This window comes from Lathamus discolor, chromosome 6 (assembly GCF_037157495.1).
Source record: "Lathamus discolor isolate bLatDis1 chromosome 6, bLatDis1.hap1, whole genome shotgun sequence".
In the NCBI taxonomy this organism is placed as follows: domain Eukaryota; kingdom Metazoa; phylum Chordata; class Aves; order Psittaciformes; family Psittacidae; genus Lathamus; species Lathamus discolor.
The window spans coordinates 55,172,442-55,194,429 of NC_088889.1; the positions used below are offsets into that span (position 1 = coordinate 55,172,442).

At 39.1% G+C, this 21,988-nt stretch overlaps 1 protein-coding gene across 1 annotated transcript in view; it reads left to right on the forward strand.

The window, feature by feature from the left end:
• Positions 1-21,988, forward strand: part of SERGEF (secretion regulating guanine nucleotide exchange factor) — a 162,389-nt gene that overhangs the window by 77,651 nt on the left and 62,750 nt on the right. The window contains 1 exon segment of the mRNA XM_065682866.1: positions 11,221-11,257. Within this exon segment, the coding sequence (XP_065538938.1) occupies positions 11,221-11,257 (37 nt within the window).

The following is a 21,988-nucleotide window of genomic DNA, read 5'->3' on the forward strand; positions in this document are numbered from 1 at the left end:
AACAAGAACACCGGTCGTAGTAACAGGAGGAGGCATTTGCCTCTTACCAGGATGGAGCATCTCTGAAAGATGTGAGGGCTGGGGTGGACGTAATCTGAGTTTGGTTTGTTGAATTATGGTGTGGCCCAAAAGGGTTAATTCTGTTTTCAAGTGTCTGACCATCAAAGTGAGTGATTGTAAGGAAGGTGTGCTGGGCATTAACCTCTGCTGCTTTAATATTGTGTTCAGTATGGGATTGATTTGAACAATTCAAGAACAGCAAAAAGAAACAGCTTGAAACCTGTTGAGTGGATTAAAACATTGGAGAAAAAAAAAGGACAACAACTTTAGGCTGAAATATGGTAGGAATGTTCTCTAGCCTCAGACGGATGAGGCCTGTCTTGATTTATATTTATAAGTAATTAAAGGAGGAATAGATATGATGGGCTCACAAGATGAGTGAGAGAGATGAAGATATAGAAGGGGGAGCTCATGTATACAACGAGAGTAATCAAGTTTCTTGGTTTATGGTGGAGGTTTTTTATTTTTTTAATAGCTGGAAATATCTTAATCAAAATATCTGGTTTAAAAACAGTGTCTGTTCTGAATGAGACACTTTCTTCACATTAGTAAACAGACCTGCAACTGTCTTCTCTTCATCTGATGTCATGGTAGATTTGAAGTTAACATTCCAGTAAGACCCATAATGCTCCACGTGCAAAGCAAATCAGATCTCGTGTCCTTACTTTGGCAAAGCAGCTTATCATATAATGAAAGAGGTTAGATTTGCTTTTAGAAACACGCTCATCCCTCCTCCCCCCAAAAAACCCCAAACAAACAACAAACTCCAACCCAAAAAACAACCCAAAAAACACCAATGAAACAAAAGATGTCATCATCTTAATTCTTCCATTTTTCCATGGAAAAATTACCTTCCATAAAAAAAATACGTTTTTTTGGGGAACAGTGTGAGTTCAGTCTGACATAATGCTGTGGAGCTGCCTTAGCAAAATCTCTTTGGTCCAAATAGCATGAGAATAGAACGGGCATGGCAGAATTAGGCTGCTATGTAGGATTGTAATGAGTTGAACTGAAGTTGTCCTCCTGCAATGAAGAGGAGTCATTTTGCTACCAAGAGTAGTCATGTAAGCTACTCCTAATTAGGATTTTGTATAAGGCTTGCTTATGAAATACTGGTGTTCTGCTATGTTTCTTCTGTTTTGAGAAATAAATAATTTGGTCTTCAGCAGGATTTGGGCTTGTTCTTACATGTTCTATTGCTTTTGTTGGGTCTTTCTTTCACTTGGACTTTCTTTTTATGAATACTTGTCCCTTTTTCCTGACCATATCAGAATCAAACCATAAAATGTAATTGGTCTGTGTGAAAAGATTACCAATACAACCTCCTTCTCTGAACAAGTCTAATTTCTTGCTTTTTGGAATGCTATTACAAATTGAACAGATATTTCTGGTGACTTTTCCATAGTGATACCAGATAGTACCTCTGAGAGGTTCCAAATAATTTGGAAGATGTGAACAACCTAAATGATTCTTTTTAGTATCTAGAAAGATTTATTATGCTGTACCTGACCACAGTAAATTTTATCTGTCTCTGTCCTGCCCATTTATCAAGTTTTATTAGCTGCTTCTGGAGTTTTGATTCATTCACAACCTCTTAATTTCAAGAACTCTGAATGGATTCACATTACACGACCTTTGCTGTCCATTTGTCCATCCTATTTCCTTTGTAGGCAGTTTTCACTAGTGCGTGTGATGTCTTTAACACAGATGGAGCAAGGGATTCCACTAGGTTGAAAATAGGACCTCTGCTGCTCTGTCTTGAATTTTCTGAAGATGAGGCCATGCTGGAGTGTGCTGTGACTTGAATAATTTTTCTCGCCATGTTTTCCCGAATGCTTTTAAGTCCTTGGCTAAGCACCTCTATCCTAAAGAGTCTCTTTTGTCTTCTTGCCATTGTTGTGTTGGGATGTCATTGACCAAAATATTTAACAATGTTAATAGTTGGACTCGGTAATCTTAAGGGTCTTTTCCAACCTTAACAAATCTGTGATTCTATAATTCAGCTTTTTTATAAAAATGCCTTTTTATCAGCTGTGGAGAGTCAGTTCACACATTTTATTTTTCCTCATTCTCCCTTTATGACTAGCTTTAAGGCTGAGTCTCTATTTGAAGTCCTTACAAATGGTATCTTTATTTGTCCAGAAGAGCTTTTCTATTAATTTTTGCATTGGAGTCTTAGCAAGTTTACTTTTTATTTATTTCCAGCAAGCTTGCTGCAGGGAGCTGTACTGTTACATGTGCTGCAGAAACAGAGAATCCAACACTGAAGAGCATGACTGCATGACACCCTAAAGGCATAAGCACCATTTATTTGGAGAGGTAAAGGAGCACCCAGTCAGCAAAATTCATGGCTTGATGTTTTTATACATGGCTAACCCTTATGGAAGCTGCATGCCTGCAGCTCTGCTGGAAAATAAATGAACCAAAAAAATTGTGTCTTCCAGTAGATGTAGTCAGTGTATGAAAAACATGGTGTGGGGTTATATCTTTTTTTTTTCCCTGCCCTCTGTTTATTTTGTCATGTTTTATGAGGAGGCCTTAATATGCTGTGGTTTTTTTTCAACGTAATGTGTTTTTTTTATTACTATTACGAATTAAGTTGACAGCATTTTTATTTTTGCATGTATATGTGTGGGAGAGGGAGAGACAGAGTTGTGCTCGAAATCAGGTAATGATTTGCATTCTGGAACAGCTGATAGTTATCCTGAATAATATTTTCCCAAAGGCATTGGGTCTAATTAGGGACACTTCAAATGATATTTCATAGTCGTGGTTCTGTGCTGCCAGGCACCTGCTTATTTCTTTCAGAGGACTTAGAATGTTTTGGAGACTAAGTAGGGTTTTTTTTATTCTCTTCAGTGACAGTGTATTTATGTACTACCAGTTCATGCAGGCAGCGGTGCTCGCTGAAGTCGGCAGGGCTAGCAGTGAAATGAAAGGTCAGTCCAATTGTGCATGCGAGCTTCCTTGAACATCTGGTAGTTTCTCTGGAAATTTGTCTTCTCACATGCTGGTGATGGGTGTTGAAGAACTGAGACACTCGGAATTCTATCATATATTTGTGCTTATTGCTGGAAGAAGCAAAAAAGCCTCTGCACTCTAAAATAAGCGTGACATTATTGATAAGATTATTTTGATAATACTGCCAGGTGGTTTGGATGCAGTTTTTAATGAAGGATGGTGTAGGTCAGAAGCATGTAAAAGAAGAAAATACTGTAAAGAGGTTCCAAGAAAAACAAAACCAAAGCAGCAAAACAGCAGCAAACAAAGCAAAACAAACACCAAGCAACAACAACAAAAAAAAATCAACCCCAAAACAAAGCATCAAAACCAAAAACAACCACAAGCTAGAAAAAGAAGGGTTAGAGAGAGTCAGCAAAGCCGGACCTCTCATTGGTGGGGCCAGTTCCCTCTGGGCAGCATGGCTTGGCTGGACAGGACTAATCAATTGATTTCTTCTGTCTTGAGGCAGCAGTCCCCAGCCACACTACCAGCACTCACTTCTTTTAAGAGGGTCTTTTAGGGAAAGTGTCTGCCTGTTCATGGTGTCCAAATAGAACACTCAGACAGTCAATTGTTTGAGGGTATGAACTTTGTAAGAAGTGCTGTTTTTCCTTTCAATTGTATTAAATGCAAGGCTTTGTGCTATTGTGTAATCTTGCAGGTGGTGTATGCTGAGTTCTCTGGGTTATTTTTTCGATGTAGAAAAATTGTGGTGAGATTGCTTGCAATAACACCACATTTAGGGGAGAGCTCAGTTCCCTTGATATCTGCGTTTCATTTACTTTGTGATTCTCTCCAGCTTCACTGAATATTCCAGAAAAGATTCCAAATGGCACAAAGAAAGAGATGTGAAGCTCAGATTCTGTTAAAAATCTTAAAACTGCACCTATACATTCACAAAAGGACCTTGGAAATAGTTGCTTAAGTAGAATTTGATGTTGTGTTGCAAAATAATACTTGCTGTCATGACTTTTATTCTAGGCCTATGAAATGCTGGATAATGATATGGGCTTTGGCAGAATGTTTCCTACAATCATTGTTTAATAAAACCATTCATTTCATTAAGATCACAGTACTAGAAGTTAGCACATTCAGATAGGTAATGATGACATTTATATGCTATAATGAACATTTTTCTTTTTGCTTTAAAATATCGTAAGAAGAACAGAGAAATAACATGTTTTTGGCATGCTACAAGCTACAGTTCTTGACCTGAAAACATCAGAATCACCTGATGGTTTTGAAACTCTGTGTTTCTGTGTCTTCTTTTCTTTATTTTCTCCTGTCAAAAGTGATGTCTGTGGCCTTAAACAAAGAGCAAACTAGATGTAGTCACCAAAACAAGCCCAAATAGATTGTAAGGTATTTGTCTTACTGCCCCTCATTTAACTTAGGGAAGAAACTACAAGGAGCTGATTGCTGAGGAATTGTGGATGAAACAATCTAAATCAAAATAATTTTGAGAAAATGGTGAAGAAGTTCCCTTGGGTGAAACTGTGCATCTGCTGAAAACCCCATTCCTCTAGTTCATATATGGATGTGGATAGAGATGTCTGTAATGTTAGTGAGGATTTTGACCTTGTGGGATTTGCACTGCGCAGGCATAGGCTTGAAAGCATGTATACATTGACAGGGCTGATGTGATTTACAATTTCTTTACCAGGTGAAGCAGATACCTTAGTCTTAATTTTTATAAAATAATGAAGACATGGCTAGATTAATTTTAAAAATGATGAAAGGATAAACAAAAATGTAGCTCAGTTTTCTAATGTTGATTGCAAAAAAATGGAAAATTTTGACAGACTGCTAAGTCGAGGGATATGAAAGTGGCAGAGCTTGATTTTCCTGGAATGAAAGATGCTGGTGCTTTCTGAACCACAAGGAAGGAAGGGAGCTGTCTGAAGAAGGATACAAGAACTAATTAGAAAATCTTCAGGTAATGGAGAAGAAGAGCCAGCTGACCTTGCTGACTTGTAAAGATTTTTATCTCACTTGTCCTGGCTATGTTCTTGTCATTCTACTAAAACCTAATCCCACTGGGTGTTCTTACTGACATCTCAGCAACTTTGTATTGTAGAGTCATCTGATGATGAAGTTTTTTTCTTGTTGGTAGACAGGGATATTTCTTTGTCTTGACATCTCAGTCCATCCATCCTCAATATGAGGCAAATAGCACACATCTACGTTTTTCAATATGACCACACTTGCCTTTGTAGGCAAGGCTTGGAATTAGTTTCAGGCAGTGAGGGCAGAGATCATGACCCTGGAAGCTATAGAGAGCTATAAAATCTTTCTTTTGAAAGCTTACTGCATCCTGCCAATATCTTACTGCTTTCTGTCTTCCTCCATGCTTGCAAAAGTCCACCCTAAATGGTACATTAGCTCTTGGTCTGGTGTGCTTTGAGGAGAAATGTTTTCTTCCAGACCTTAGTAAACAGGCTTCGGTTTAATTTCTGTTGTGAATTTACTTCCTGTAGTGGAAAGTAAAACTATGTGCAAACTAAAAAAATCACACTACAATAGATCACTAGATTGATGAATAATGGGAGATGTCTTGTGAGCTGTAGGCCATTGGGCCTCTCACTTTTCAACTGTTACAGCCAACAGCTAGGAACAGATTTAAAGCGCTGTTCTTGGTGAAGTTGTACTGGTTTGCTGCTAATGTGTTGCATTAAACTGCAGTTAATTGCCAAGGTGTGTGACTAGGTTAGCAAGCTGCTTTCTTATCAATCAGGTGTCAAATCGGGAGGAACACAGAGTTCTTAGTGAAGGATCGTTGGAAGCAGGACAGCTTTGCTAATTAGTTTCCTTTGATTTGATTTTATTTTTTCACATCAGTAGAATTCTGCACACAAATGTAGTTGGGCAGAGGATGTCAAACTGTACAAATTATTGTTGTGATACATTAATCAAGGGCATAGAAAAACAGTTCTGGGAGAGAAGATTCCCGTCTTACGTAAGCTTTGATCTGCAGTCTCTCGGTCACCTTGTCTCCTTCCATTAGGACTTCTGATCCCAGAAGGAAATGAAATTGGCCATGTTCTGGCCTTGGCAATTTTCCTTACAGTGAAATTTGCCAAAAGACATGAGATGCCATAGCTACCTGGATAAAAGTACTTACATACACATCATCCTAATGGTTCCCTCCTCTTGCTGTCTCCCACGTACCCTTCGGAGAGCTGTGCTTTCATGCCCTTAAAAAGTTAGAAATGTTAGTGACTAGAATCTGGATGAAACTTAAAACATCATCTCTTCATTCATCCTTAGAAAGCTATTTTATATGTCATGCTTTTATCTCTGGGAAGTGATGGAAGCCTCTGTCCTTGAATGTCTTTGGAAATAATTGCACTGTAGGATATTAACATGTGCTCACAGGGCAGTAAACCAAAGCTAAATGGCACTGAGGTCCTTTTGTTGTTCTGGCTAAGCACCCTGATTTTTCAGATGCTTGTGAATTTTCATTCTGCAATCCCTGTTGTGAGTCCAGCTCCCTGTGCCTCTTCCTTGCAACCCTCTGTAACTGTCTCTTCTCCTCTGCTGCAGCACTAGGCTGACTTTGCCTGCAGTCCTGACTTGATCTTTTTCCTGATGGGTTGCATGGCAGATCCTTGGTCTGAGCCCTGAGTGTACAGAAGAAAAAGAGAGAATAGCCTTGTGGTTAAGGTATTAGCCTGAAACTTGGATTTTATACCCCTTGTCAGACTGTTTTGTTATAGTTCTCAGAAGTCCCTTAGGGAATAGCTGACAAAAGGTATTTTGTCTCCTAGTTACTTTTTGAAATCAATATGAGATTGTATGTTTAAATGTCTGTATGAGGTTTATCCTGTATATGTTTATTTATTGTCTACAAATTAGGTGCCAGTGCTTTCTTACCTAATAGGACTGTGGGGGAGCGAAAGGAGGGATAGCTATTTTTCAGGAAGATCTCTAAAACAGGTATAAGAGGGAGGCCCTCTGTATTTAACCTCACCTCTCCTCTGAACCTTCTTCCGTGGTAACATCTCCTTGAGTAGATAGATAATCTCCTCCTCCTAATATGCATATTTATGTACACACACATTTTCTTGTATGTATACATGCATGCATGGAATGTATATATAGGGCATAGGAATGTGTATGTAATAAATATTAAATATTATTTATGTACTGCATCTAGTATTTTTAATATATAAAATTATTTTAATCTTAAATACTTTGTGTAACCCACTGCTTTTACATTCAGTTAATGCTCGTTAAGGCTGGGCCATAAGCATATCCGCAGATTGCAGAAAGAAGCTGGTGTTTTGCCCAGAGTTAGTGGTTGCTGTGCTAATGTCTTTCCTCACCATCCATGCAGCTTATGTTCGAACTGTTTCTGATTAATAAAATGTTGGTCCCTTGGCTGCTTCTTACCACATCTGTTAAAGCTGGATGAATGGATCTGAACTGCAGCCATTACTAGATAGAAAACAGCTTGCAAACATGCAATTTAAAGGAAGAAACAAACAATTTATGTATGGTTGAAAGGGCACAGATAATAAGGTAAATAAGTTCTGAGTAAAATGGTCCCTAAGCATTCTTTTCCTGCCTCACAGAAAAAGTGCTTTGAGATCAGTTTATGTAGAGATCACAATATCCTTGCACAACCCTGCTCAGTTTTTCCTCCAGATAGAGAAGAAGCTTTAATATGAATTGTTTCTGTGTAGGGAATCATGGTTTTTAGGCTCACATAGTGCTTCACTCACTAGCAGTCATTCTGATTTGTCTTTTTAAGATTAGTGATTTTTTTTTTCCTGTTATTAAACCAGAATGTAAAAATATTGCCCAATTAGAAAGCATTATTGTGTGTTTAGAAGTACCCTTGAATGTACTTTTATCCACTGGGAGCATGCAGATGTCTGCTGGAATTTAATTTCTCTGCAGCACATTGGGGGTGGGGACAGAAGAGAAGTAGCCAGAAAATTATGGTTGCTGCAGTAAATACCAGGCTTCTCGCAGTGACCTGCACTGACTGCAGAGCATAGTACATCTAATGTAAGCATAAAACATCTGTTCAGCAATGCTCTTCTCTGGCTGGTCAATTTCTACTTTTGTACTTGTCAATTTGTACAAATGCATAAATTTGTAAAATTTATGCATTTTTGGCTGATTGTCATGGGGGGCTGTGAAGAAAAGGGGTGTTATTTTTAAAGCCTATTGTAAAAAAGATGTTATGAAATACCTGCAAGGCAGCACTGCTCATTAAGCATTGGCAACCTTGCTTTACCTCTGGCCACTGGTCCCTTCTGAGCTCCAGCATCATAGGCGCACAGGCCAGGAATCCTGTGGGTCGATTGTGTAGCAGGCAGCCTGGATGGTGAATAAGGCTGCTGTTTCAGAAAGCTAACTTGAGAGTCCCCTAAGAGCGAAGTCAGTCTGTGTTGTCAGGTGGTGGGTGACACTGCGATAATGCAGGGCTGGTGAACCTTGTGCTCTCAATCGAGCAACTCCTTCTATGGAGTGCAGTGCTGTTGCTGGTGCATGGTGTGTGCTCTCCTTGACCTGGGCCATCGAAGGTGAACCCAGGGCACTGCCTTCAACAGCTTGTGATTTTGCTTGATTTCAGTAATTGTTAGCAGAGCTGTCACTTCCACTGAAGTGGATTTTACTGGAATGAAAGGGGTGCAGCAGCTCTGGCCATTTGTGCTTTGCAGTCGGTTTTACCCCATTAGGCTACAGAGCTGCAGTGAGTGCAGCTGAGCAATGTGGCTGTCATGGAGGCAACTCTCCAGAACTGTGACGTCTGTGTAATGCAGCAGTTCCTGGTCTGGTTGTACCCAGCCTGATTTGGCTGACTCCCTTACAACCTGGTAAGCTGGCGTTGAATGGTGGGCAGAGTAACAGCTACATGGATGGAATACAAAGCTGTTGGAGGTCACCAGCGTTCTTTTATCTGGGTTGCTGGCTCTGTAGCTGCTGCCATTAGATAGAGGAATAAAATGCTTCTGAGTGTCAGGGGATGTTTCACATACTGAACACCACCTGGTTTGGGGGTGTTATTTTTTTTTATTTTCTTTTAAATGTAGTGTTTCTGAAGGGGATCCTGGCAAGTAGGTATGAGCCACCAGCCTGAGCCATTCTTCAGTTCTTTTGTACCGATGCTTTTGAGTCTATGCCTGTGTTAGTGTATTTCCTAGGGAAGTGGCCAAGAGAGGATTATTCACACCTCGGATAAAATTTACTATTTTATTAGTAGTAGCTTCAGTATCTCCAATTTTCAGCATTTGGTGAAGATGCAGAATTTGCCTTTTTTTTTTTTTTTTTCTAGAAAGCCTTTGCTTGTGTTTCCATGTGTGGATCTTGTTTCCATGGCATCAATCCTTAAGCTTCAGAAGCATAGGTGGGAACCTATTCTGTTGTGCTGTGCTGTTCTGCTGTGCTCCTGTGTAGGGCTCTGGCTCGTGGCAAGGATAATGATATGGCATATGTTGATTATTTATCCATTTTAACAGTCAGGGCTTAAAGCTTTGCCTGTCTGCAGTATTGTGGAATAGAAGACTTGATGCAGTCCTGGTAGTGCTCTTGCAAAGGCATTGCTTTTCCTGCTGCTTTGTCTTGATTTTTCTCAAGATGAGGCCATGCTGGAGTGTGCTGTGACTTGAATTATTTTTCTTGCCCTGTTCTCCCAGTTGCTTTCATGTCTTGGCTGAGCAGCTCTATCCTAAAGAGTCTGCTTTGTTTTCTTTGCCGTTGTTGCATTGGGATGGTACTGACCAAATGGTTTCACCTCACAGTTGTGGTATGGGTACATCATGAGCAGCAATGATTGCAGTGTTTATTTGTAACAGAATTGCTCAAGCTAGTCTGTGTGTCAGTCTTGGGCATTTTGTTTTCCAGTAAATGCCCAACCACAGTGAGCTGAGTACAAGGACTGTTGTTAGGTTCTGTGGTTTTATGTTACACAGACATTGAGGTGATTGTAGCTGTTTCTCTGGCCATAAAAACTATAAAATTATACACTCACAAAACTACATAAAATTTTGATGGTATGGACTTTTTAAATATAATTGAGCATACACTTATGCTTTATATTTTATCATTGCAAATGTACTTTTAAGAAGTAGAAGAATGTGCTTATTATTTTTCTCCGGCTCAGTAGTATGTGTAATGGGTAAGCAGGTGCAGGACAGTGAACCAGATACAGGATTTGAGGAGATAGCTTGTTTTAATTTAAAACTTGAGGGCACTCAGCAGAATAACTTTGTGTTAGATGTCTGTGTTATGTCAGACAGTTATGCCAGCAGTGACCTTGCAAAAGAATTCAGTTGTAGAGACAAGTCCTTGCAGTAGGTTCTTGTTACCTGCTGCATGTTACCATCATTTGTGAAGAGCTTAGGAAAGCTTAGTGAATGCTGCTGTGTGATATATGCTAAAGTAACTTTGATATTTGACATGTTCACAGCAGCTGCAAGGAAGAAAAATACACTGACTATAAGTTTGCTTTGAAAAGAAATTTATAACTCATTTCCATCACTAATGAGCTTAGGAGAAAATGTTTGCATTGGTTTCTTTTCTTTTTTTTTTCCCTGCAGCTTATGGAAATGAAACCAGCCTGCTGCTAATAGAAGAGCTGAGTTCTATGGTATTTTGCTCCATTCTAGACGAATGACCATAGGGATCATATTGTTTCAGGTTTATCACGCTGAGTCTGTATGCTTTGTGCAGTTCTTCAGGGACCATTTGGAAAAACAGTATAGATAAGAGAAGTCGAGATCTTCATCACCCTTTCGATTCCCAGCTGTCTCTGCATGGCTCTGATGTTGCAAAGGCTTAATCTGCGTTTGCTCTGTGCCTATAAATAGTCTTGTTGGAGCCATTGGATGTTGTCAAGGGTGTGATGTTTTTTTGCAGAACTGTGCCCAGTCTTGCTCCTAAGGACTGAAATGTCAGTGGTGACTGCATTTTGAAAAGAAAATGCCTCTTTATTAACAAAACAAATGTACCGCCCTCCCTATGAAGCCCCTTAGTGAGACTACAAATGAAATTTCATTTAAAAGTGAGAGCACTTCAACCTTGATTCTGCATCCTACAAATTGTAGTTGTTTGTTTCAGGTTAATTTTTAATTTCCTGACATAATTGTGGTTGTCTTCCTACTGTTAAGCAGGTTCTCTTTAATTCATTCGTATTTCCTTTTTCAGATCGCATGTGGCTCAGAGCATAATCTGGCAGTAGTTGGTAAGTAGCTTAATTTTATATCAACTCCTCTCACCTTTTTTCATGTTTAAGTAGTGCAAGATGAAAGAAAAATATGCACATCAAACATACTGAGTGATTAAGGGCATTGTGTGCAGCAGAAAAGAGGAAAGTAACATGTAAATGTGGAGGAAAGAAGAGAAACCAGTATCATAAGTGGTTATGATGAAATGTGCCCTTATTGACCAGTCCCTGTAAGAAGATACGGGTCCATACATCAAACAGCAAAATACACTCGTAAAATGCTGCAGTCTGTTTTAGAATGGAGCCGTTGCAACAATTCAAGCTGCAGACTTAGAGTAGCATCAAGCTGGTCAAAAGTATCTTTGTTTAACATGGAAATTTTCAGTGAAATAAATCCTGGGTCTTCTGTTGTTCAAAGCTTGGAAAATCGTCAAAACGTCAGTCACTGGTAGTCGGGTTCTTTAGTGGGCAGTATAATGCAGCTGTTGTAATAATTATGAAAGTACTAGGAAGCTAATGTCAGTGGGAAAATTGAACTTTGTGTACCAATACCAGGAACAATCAGATTGTTGCTTTCATGTGATGAGTTGATAACTGAAGTTTGATACATTACTGGTATTATAAATGCATGTTTAAGAATATTTTAAAATGTAGATTTTTCAGGTGCCTTATAAAGGAAGTTAGCGTAATTATCCTCATTAATAGACAGGGTGAGAGAGATGAAGAAAGGAATTCTGTACTCATCAGAGCTGGAAATGAAACAGTCTTCTAAGTTTCAGTATGGCACCCCATCCACACAGACATTTTTGATTGCTGTGGCTGATGTGTTGAGATACTAAGTATTTTCTTGATTTTGTTAAGTGTGGTATGACAGGTGTGGAAAAAACAGCTATTTGGTATCCAGCCTGCATTCTGTGTCCTAATTTTTATGGTATTTGTTTAAACTTGTTGTCTCGATGAGTTTCAGTAAGAAGCCACAGAAGTAGTGTTCTATGTAGTAAATTTCATATATACTGTAGTATATTTTCCAATTATCCTTCTCTAGTTAAAACCTGCAGAGAACTTGTGAAGCTCTACTTAGTTTATACATGGCTTTAAGAAAAGATTTTTCCTTTAGCTTCTCCCTACTCACTCAGAGTCACATGCCTGTATTAATTGTCAGGCTTGTGCTTCTGAATGTCAGCTGAAGAGCAATCTTGTTTCTTGCTGAATTGATGAAGTGAAAGTGTACTGCTAGCAGATTCCTCCAGTGTATGTGAAAGCAAAGCATTGAGTTTGAACAACCTTCTCTCTTCTTATGTCCTTTTAACCTTTCTGCCTTCTAGGCAGAAATCTCTGGAAAAAATGGGTAGGGGAAGGAAATTCTAGAAGAAAGTTACAATAAACTAAGAACTTAGCATATGTAGAGAACATCACATGCCTAAGCTGTGTGCTACACTTATTGACTTCAATGGGAAAATTACCAGTGCTGGAAGCTAGTCAATTTTATTTTAAGGGACAACAAGGATGTGATGTTACTATTTTTTTTTTTTTTTTTTGAACTAAGCAACTAGAATACATTTCAGTCCAGGAATGAATTTTTACATGTGCTTGTAAGAGGTTGACTTTTTAGAATATTCTGTGGCAGGATTCTCTCATCACTTGTCATTCTTAGTTCAAAGCTGTCAACTGTTACATTCCTTAAAGATATCACACAGACTTCGGTAAATATGTCTACTTGATTGTACAATTTTCTAATAACTTATCATTCACACAGAGTTTATTTAGGACAACTAAGTCATCAGTTTCATATTTAATTAGTAAATGCTTGAATGATAGGCTTTAAGACTGAAATAACTCAAGTTCAATATGAAAGGTAAACTGAAAAATAAAGCTTTTAACAGCATAATATTCATGTCGCTATTTCTGATTGTATATACAAATGTGTTTGTACTTTTTTTGCTGCATCATCTTTTAAATAGAAATTTTTAAGAGAGAGAGATTGGACAGATTTATGACTCATTTCACAAATGCTGAAGTTTTGTTCCAATCATCTTGCTGATACAAACTGATTTGTAGGGCTAGCAAGCAGTTAGGTTTTTTTCATGTTATTTTGTATGGTCTACATCCATTTGTATTTTTTAGTTGCTTGCATTCTCTTTTCTTGCCTTCTACTGAAGTCAGTGCAAAGTTTGGCTGTTTCTTCACTGTGATGGCACTGACTCCTTTTTTTTGGTGGATAAATAGAAAGAAATTCAGTTTTCATTTGGTTATGTGGTGAATTTGATATAAAGGAAAAAGATTTGAGGGATGTCTCCAAACGTATCTGTTTCTAAACTTGATGAGTTAAACATAATAATTAGTACATGAAACAGTGTAAACATCTTCACTTCTAGCTCTTGGTGAAAACACATTTTTGTTTTTGTTTGGGGTCATCCTGTGGTTCTAATTCTAAAATTTGCAAGTATTATAATACTTCTTGTGTTTGTATCACTTCTCACTTGGAAGTGAAATCCCTGCCTAATAAGGATAAACCTCACACTTTTCATCTCAACGAAGGATTAATCATCATGGGAGCCAGCATATTTTTGACTAAAAAATGAATAGTTATTTAGTAAATGTTGTAAAGCATCTCATATCTGACAAATATCTTCCAACACTGAAAAATTGTATGAACTTACTGGGCAAAACAAAGACTAGCTTTTCAGCCTGAGTATGATAGTTGCACTGTGTAGCATTGAACTTCATGATATTAAGACAGAATCTTTGAATGACTGAAATGCTTAGGGGAACTAAATCATTGTGACAAAGTTGAGCTTTTCCAGGTTTGGGAGTCTGTAGTGTTTGCAACACTGAAAAAGTAAGGAGGTTTGATTCTTACCCTAAAAAGCATGTGATTAAAAATGGCATTTATGGGGAAGGCTCTTACTGCTCACCACTAAGACTTTGATCCTCCTTTTTCAAAAAAGAGAATAAATATCCTTTTAAGAGAACGCTTAGCATGCCATATGCTGCAACTTAAATAAGGAACATTAACTATGCAGAAATAGAGTAGATATAAAATGTATGCCTGTCTTGACCGTAACCAGAGGGCACAGGATGGAATGCCTTGAAGGGCCTCCACATGCAAATGTCTTATTTTAGTGAAGTACAGAAGTTCTATTCAAGCCTTCTTGAAGTAGTGTAAAAAAAAAAAAAAAAAAGAAAAAAATCATTTGAATAATTGGCAAAACCTTGGGAAAGTGTAATGTTCCTCTTTGATCTTGTGTTTAAGTTGTCTTCTCGATCTGTGTGAACCAATAAAAATCTAAGAGAAAGATACGGGAGGAAGTGTAGGGAGAAGTGCTTGTTTAAAAAGCAGTTCTTAAAAGCTGATTAGCTTCAGTTAAGTCTACCTTTAAAGCAGCCTTCAAAGTGGTATTTGAGTCCCCTTGGCTGTACATTTGTAAGAAGTTACTTCTTACCTGGTCTGTACATGCCTACAGGACTGCAGTGGCTGATACCAAATCTAGCTAGTGATTTTTCTGTTAATGCAATGGATAACTTGGGCACTTTAAATATTTTTGTGCATTTGGAAGAGAAAGATACGGACCCTTTCAAGTAAGCAGTTTCAGGTATGGTGTTTTAAAGGGGAAAGGTGTTTTAAAGGGGAAAAGTGTTTAGAAGCACAGCTAGTTCAAATGGTGGAAATGGCATTTCCTTATACTTTCATAATCAGCATGGTGAATTCTGACTTGTGGTCAGGCCTATGCGATTGTCTTCCATGGAGGATTTAAAGATAGTCCACAAATCCCTGCTGTGTAGTCACACACACTGTAGAAAGAGTTAGTGCAGGTGACAATGGTACAGCAGTATTCACAAGAAGAATCTGGGCTTTGTGATTACTGTTGTTGTGCAGTTACTCCCTTGATACTTGCCTCTGTCTCCTTTAGACTTTTTTCTTTTCAGGTTAGCTACTTAGCACTGCTTTTTCCCCATGAGTAATGGTAGTGGAGAGGGCACTATGTGAATAATGTTACAACAACAAAAAAAACAACCCACAATGCTGAAATTGGCCATGCAACCATAAGCATGTTTTCCACGTGGAAGCAGAAATGACATGTGAGGAGACAAGTCCCTGTTTGATAACGTTGATCCCCATTTCAGTGTGTTCAATGCAACAGTGTTCTAATATAGCATTTTTAAAATCATGTCTCAACTTTCTGCTAAGTATTAGGCCCATCCAGAACAGAGTTAGTTTTGTCTTCCACTGCCTTTTATGTTTGTTGCATTTTAGAATGTGATCTCTTTCAGGCTTCTGTCTTCTCTGTGGCTTATGTGCAACCACTGCTGTAAATATCATGACATGCGCAATCATATCTCTCTGAAGCTGCAGTTCATCCAGTTGGAGAGTAAGCAGTAATACTAAATTTAATGGTAGAGTAGTCTTTGTACAAGACATCAGGATAAAATATTCCTCCACTCAAATGGCAGGTCCTACTTCAAGTGCTCTGAACTGAAGTGTGCAGTAGCATTAGAGGGGCAGTAAAAGAATTATTTTTCCATGAGCTGTTAAAATTTGCTCTTTATGTTCTTATGCTGGAACAACATAGCAATTATGAGTGGGAAAATAAATGTGATTAAAGTGATTCCATACTTAGGAAGTTGATGATACAGATCCTAAAATAATGGTGATGTTAATGCCACTTTGGCTCCACATTTTTTAATAAAGGTTCTTAGATGGGAGCCACTACCTCTTAATGAACAAGGTCATGTGCTTTTAGTGAAGTCCTGTGATTACAACTAGCTTATTGTATAAAACATCATTGAGGAAGTACTGTAACAGGTTATGAAAGGCATATTCCTATGGCAGAGTGAGCACCAATGGCAAGAGGAGACTGTGCAGGCTGATGGACGGAGCTCTGAGTTATGCTGACAGTATTATTTAGATGTTCACAGCAGCCCTAGGAAGTGGCCGATGTAGTCATGTGTCTGACATTCAGTGCTGGGGGACTCAGCACTCTGTCATAAAGAGAAAAATCATGAATTTTCTCTCTGCCTTTTGATATTGCTGCAGTATTTGGAGGAATCTTCTGCATGCACAGTGGAGGGCACTGGTGTTCAGCAAGGGGCCTCAGTCTACTGCTCTGCTGCTTTATTTATTATGCATGAAAACTCCCAGTGCAGCCAGGGTTTCCATTGTAAAGGTTTCCTGGCAGACCAGCATGGAGTCATGTTGCAGCATGCTGGCTCTTTGCATTGCAGCACTGATCACATTTTCTGCTTATTAAAGGGCACCTGGCAGGACTTCGAGTAACCATCACTGTTGTCATTTTCATGGGGGTTATGTGTCGGCATTCTAAATTTGTTCCCTGGCACAGCCATTTTGTATGTCATGTAGCTCGTAGTGTGGCTTTGACTGTTAAAACAGCTCTTTAAAATATAAATTACTTCAGTTGTATTTGTTGTAAAGGAAAAAAAAAAAAAGGCAGCCATGCTCCTATCATTAAGTGAGCACTCGTCTTAGGGCTTTCTACAGAGCTAGCTACAGATCCGATGTCAAGCTTTCCTGTCGTGTTTGAATACAACGAGCCCTAACAGTGCTGTTCACTTGTCTTTTTGCTTTGTGTTTTTTCTGTAGAGTATTTCATCCTTCAGGCAAACTAATTGTTCCTCTGGTAAGATAGAAGCTGAAAGTGAATTTGAAATGTCTGATTTTTTTGTTATTTTCAGCAAATTACCCTCACAAAATTGGAAACTCTGATCTCTTTGAGATTCTATTCCAAGGGCTAATGGAAAGCCAAGCTGCCAACTATTTTATGAATTTGTGGGTGTAAGGTGATGAGAAATGAGGAAATGTTAATTTCAACATTTGGAAAAGGCTTCTAATGGGGCTAAAAAAAGTTTGGTAACAACCAACTTGTCTAAAGTCAGTGGTCACCGGTTATAGGAAAGGGTGAATATTTTCCTGTGAAAAGCTAATTAGATCCACAATAAAAATGGGATCACATTGACTCTCCTAGAAAGAAATTCCAGAGTTTAGGATAAGGTCTTGCTGTACTGCATCTTCTATGACTGAAATTAAGTCTATATTTTGCAGCTACCTCCTCTTCCAGGCTTTATCACTGTTTTGGGTGATTTGACTCTGCAGAATGCTTCGTTCATCTTCCTGTTTTCTCTGTGTGGCTTGTCAATTTAGCCTGTGAAGTCTTTGGAATAAAATCTGCCTCTTCTCTTAGTATATTTCAGCACTGCCTACCATAATGGGACCCGATTATTATTACATTTATTTTTTTTTAGTGCTGCATTACAAGTAATAGTAGTTGCAATCATTTTCCTTCCCCTCAGAGAGGCAATTTTAAGATATAATTAATCTTGGGGGGTGTGTGTCTATCTTAATTTATATCATTTAGCATATAAACAGGTAATAATGTAGTGCTTGTCGTTTTGTTTACAGTGTGGTTTCCTGTTGTTACCAGATAGAGAGCTGCTTGGGCTCTGAACATAAAAGCTGTTATTTTTCTGTAGAAAAAGCTCACAGTTCTTGTGAAATTCTTAATTGAACTTTACAAATCACTGTGGTGCCAGCTTATAGTTTGTCTGGAGTTGAGCTCTTGTGCACTAACTGTCATTGTGTTTCCTGCAAAACACCGTATCACATCTACAGGCGTAATTCTGCTGTGTCAAGAACCCTACAAAAGATGGGTAAGAGGCAAGCATGCGGTATTAACCTCTGGTGACAGCTAAAACCATCTAGCTGGAACTATGAGTGGCAGTTAGAGGAGATAATTGTCATAGGAAGCTAACAACCAGCAAATGCTACCAAGCAAGAATTTCACTCGAAGCAGAATGAGTAGGGAGCTCTAGCTTGCAGATACTGGTGAAATGGAAAAGTCATTCCACTTATTTTTAGAAGATTATGGAGGATGGGAAGATTTAGGAGTAGGAGCTGCAGTACAGATGCATGCAGTCCTTGGTCAGAGGGTTCACTGGATGGATACTAAGTATTTAGAGAACAAATTAGGTTTTATTGTATTTGTTTACTCGGAGGCTATAAGTGAAGCAATTACTTTAAAGTAGGAGAAAAATATATCCAATCTATCTGAGTCATATTTATCTTAATTTTCAAGGGAGCAAACAGGAGTAACAACAATAGTCACCCTTGCTCACCAAAGAGAGATTAAGCATTTGTTGGCTATAAAATAAGAGGAAGGACAAATATCCGTGGCTTCAGGCAGTCATTTAGAGCACATAGGAGAGGTGCTCACTGAAGGAAAAGCACAAGGCTAGCAAAGCAGCTGAAAGCACTTGGAAGAGCAACAACTTAAGGCTTCAATACTGCCCTACTGACCAATGCCTGAGTAAGCTGTGCTGATAATTCTGGACTCTGTACACGTAACAACCTCAACACTTAAACTTTTCAGAGTATCACTGAGTAGAAATTTTGTGACTTAAGGGTTGGCAGGAGGGGAAAGGTGGTTTATATTTAGAAAGCTGGTGTGAGGAGTGCCCTTACCCTGCTGTGGGATTTGTGGCTCTCCAGGTGTGAACATCTTGCTGCACAGCCTTGGGTTGACACCCGTATGTTTGTGTGTGCTCGCCATCCACCTCCTTTATGGCACACTAAGAAATTTTTCCGTCAGTGCACAAATACATGTGCTAATTACACTGTGAAGCTTTTTTCGTCTGATATTTTGTGTGTGTCTCTTACCTTCTAATGGAAGAATTTCCTTGAGAAGATAATATATGACATATTGATTCTGGCTCAAACATTTCTTGTATATATTATAGCAGTGGTTTGCTGAATTAAATGTTTTCTAGGAAGGCCAGCACGTGATGCCAGAAATTCATAGAATCATAGAATGGTTCAAGTTGGAAAGGACCTTAAGATCATCTAGTTCCATCACCCTGCCATGGGCAGGGACGCCTCACACCAGACCATGTTGCCCAAGACCACGTCGCCCAAGGCTCTGTCTAGCCTGGCCTTGAACGTGCTTAACTCTCTTGTCTGTCCTTTGTGCAAATTTAGCAAGTAGTGTCTTACACCATCTGAAATACTGTAGGTAGGTTTCTGCTAAATAAAAACATTTGAATCAGGGATTTTTTGTTTAAGTTTTTGAGATTGGCTTGACCCTGAGTTTTTCACAAATGCACATTTCAAAGTCAGCTTTGCTGCCCAGTTTTTTAATTTGGCAGTGCGTTTTGGTCACATTCTTCAACTGCTTTCTTTTACTTATGAAGGTCAGAAAAATCTCTTAGAAGCTGAAGCTGAAATCAGAGATGCTGGCAGTGGCATAGGCCTGAGAGATGACGCTGTAAGGATATATGTGAAATGTTGCAAAGCTAGTGATGAAACAGGGACATTTCTGGGACAATACATGTATCCCTCGCGTGGATATTCAAGGCCCGCCTGGACAAGTTCCTGTGTGATGTACTGTAGGTTACCCTGCTCTTGCAGGGGGGTTGGACTAGATGATCTTTTTAGGTCCCTTCCAACCCTTGGGATTCTGTGATTCTGTGGCCGTAATTGTGCAGGACTAACGCATGCACCAAAGCAAAAAGTTTGTACACCAGTGTGGGGAGGGAATTGTTCCTCTAGCTTCCCATAAGGGCAGATCCTCTTTTTCCACTTCAGGAATTAGGATTTTGAACTTGAAGGTAATGGAAAAATGTGGCGGTATTAGCTGGCAGGCAAGATTGTTTTACTTACTACTAATAAAGAAGCCATTCAGGCTTGCAAGACTGGAGCAAGCTTTCAAGGTGAAACTAAAGTATTTTATTAAAACCCATTGGCTTTAGAGAAGTGAGTATTAAAAAAAAAAAAAAAAAAAAATTAGGCCAGAAAAAGTCAAACCAGGGCTGAAAAGAAAAGTTTGTGTATTTGTAACAATCAACCTTTACCCCTCCTTACTTTCTGAACTTGTTTCACTCAAATGCTTCTTTATGGAAGGGAGGTAACAAAGTAATTAAAAATAAAAATTGCTTTGGAGGCTTGTGTCATGGTTTAAACCCAACCACAAAGCTCGTTCACTCACTCCCCCCCCTTCTTTCCCTCCCTCTACTCCTGGAGGGGTGGAGAGGAGAATTGAAAAGAATGCAACTCCCACGGGTTGAGATAAGAACAGTTTAGTAACTAAGGTATAACACAAATCACTGCTGCTACCACCAATAATAATAATGATAAAGGAAATAACAAGGGGAAAGAATACAACACCTCAACACCAGCCGACCAATAACTCGCTCCACCCCACCCAACCTAGCATCGACGGATACCTCGTCCAACCCTGCAGTGCACTACCCCTTCCGCGTAATTCCCCGTTACATCCTGGGCTTGACGTGCTGTGGTATGGAATACCTCTTTGGTCAGTTTGGGTCAGGTGTCCTGTCTCTGCTTCCTCCCAGCTTCCCCTCCTCCCTGGCAGAGCATGAGGCTCAGAAAGTCCTTGGTCAGACTAAAACATTTGTGTTATCAGCTCTGTTCCCAGGCCAAAAGTCAAAACACAGCACTGCACCAGCTCCTAAGAAGGAGAAAAATGACTGCTACTGCTGGACAGCTTGTTTCACCTTTGTGCTGTTTCCTGTGCTTTTTGCAGTCTCTGAGAAACAGCTGGGCTAAACTGGGACTTTTATTATTTCTGAGAAATGGCTTCCCATCATTTTATTTTTAAATTGCTGGGCTTATTTGAACAGTGAGAAAGTGAGAAGGACTGAAAGCTGTACTGAGCGGGGCTTTAAGAGACATTTAGCACAGCACATTTAACATTTTTTGCAGAGCAGCGAGAAGAGTTGATACATTCACGCTAATCAAGTAAGTCAAATGGGAATCAGGTCAAACATGTTATAGTTGTTTATGGCACAGTTTCAAACGTAACTCTAGTTAGCAGCAAGCTGAATGAAGTGAGAGACAACTGCTACATGTAAAGGTCTTGGTGCCCATCAGTCTTTGAGGAGTAGAATGCCTGTGTTGCCTATGTATTTGATCATGATAGCTGTAAACTTGCTAAAGATGGTAGCACATCTATCAGTGTTCTGGAAAACAATGAAACCCAACTAACAACAGTCACAACACCCCCCTTTTCCAAAACTGTAGTGATTTTAAAAAACAGTATGCTGAGTCCTTCCTGATAGATTTTTTCAGATGAAATAGTGACATTTTCCCTACCTTAATAAGTGTTCTGGCCTACATACTCCTCCCCTCTATAAATCTAATGGAAAAATTACCTTGAGAAGATAATATATGACATATTGATTCTGGCTTAAATATCTCTTGTATGTATTATAGCACTGGTTTGCTAAATTAAATGTTTTCTAGGAAGGCCTGCATGTGATGCCAGGAATTCATGTTATAGGCTTAGCTCTCTTCACTCTCCCTTTCTGCAAATTTAGCATCTTATTATGTCCCTGCTGTGTAGCCTTGTATTGGAACATAGATTACTATAAAGTGATTATCATGGGGAGCACTAGCCCAAGGCAATAGGTGGAAGAGGTGAAACTGCCAAATGAGCTGATAAAGAGGACATGAAATCCAATGTTTAAGGCTGCCCATATACATCAGTAATGTTCATGTGCCATTTGTTTTTGTTATGGGCTGTTCTGTGAGTGTGAGATTACACCCAGGGAGCCTGGCAGCCACATTTGCTCTTTTGTACACCTTCTTTTTAAATACTTTCGGCCAGTTTGTGTGATGCTGTACCACAGTGAAATCCCTGATGCTTATACCAGCTGTGAGAGTGACCTCCGAAGTTCTCTGTGGCCCCTCCTTTGGCCTTTCCAGACCTGGGCTCCTCTGAG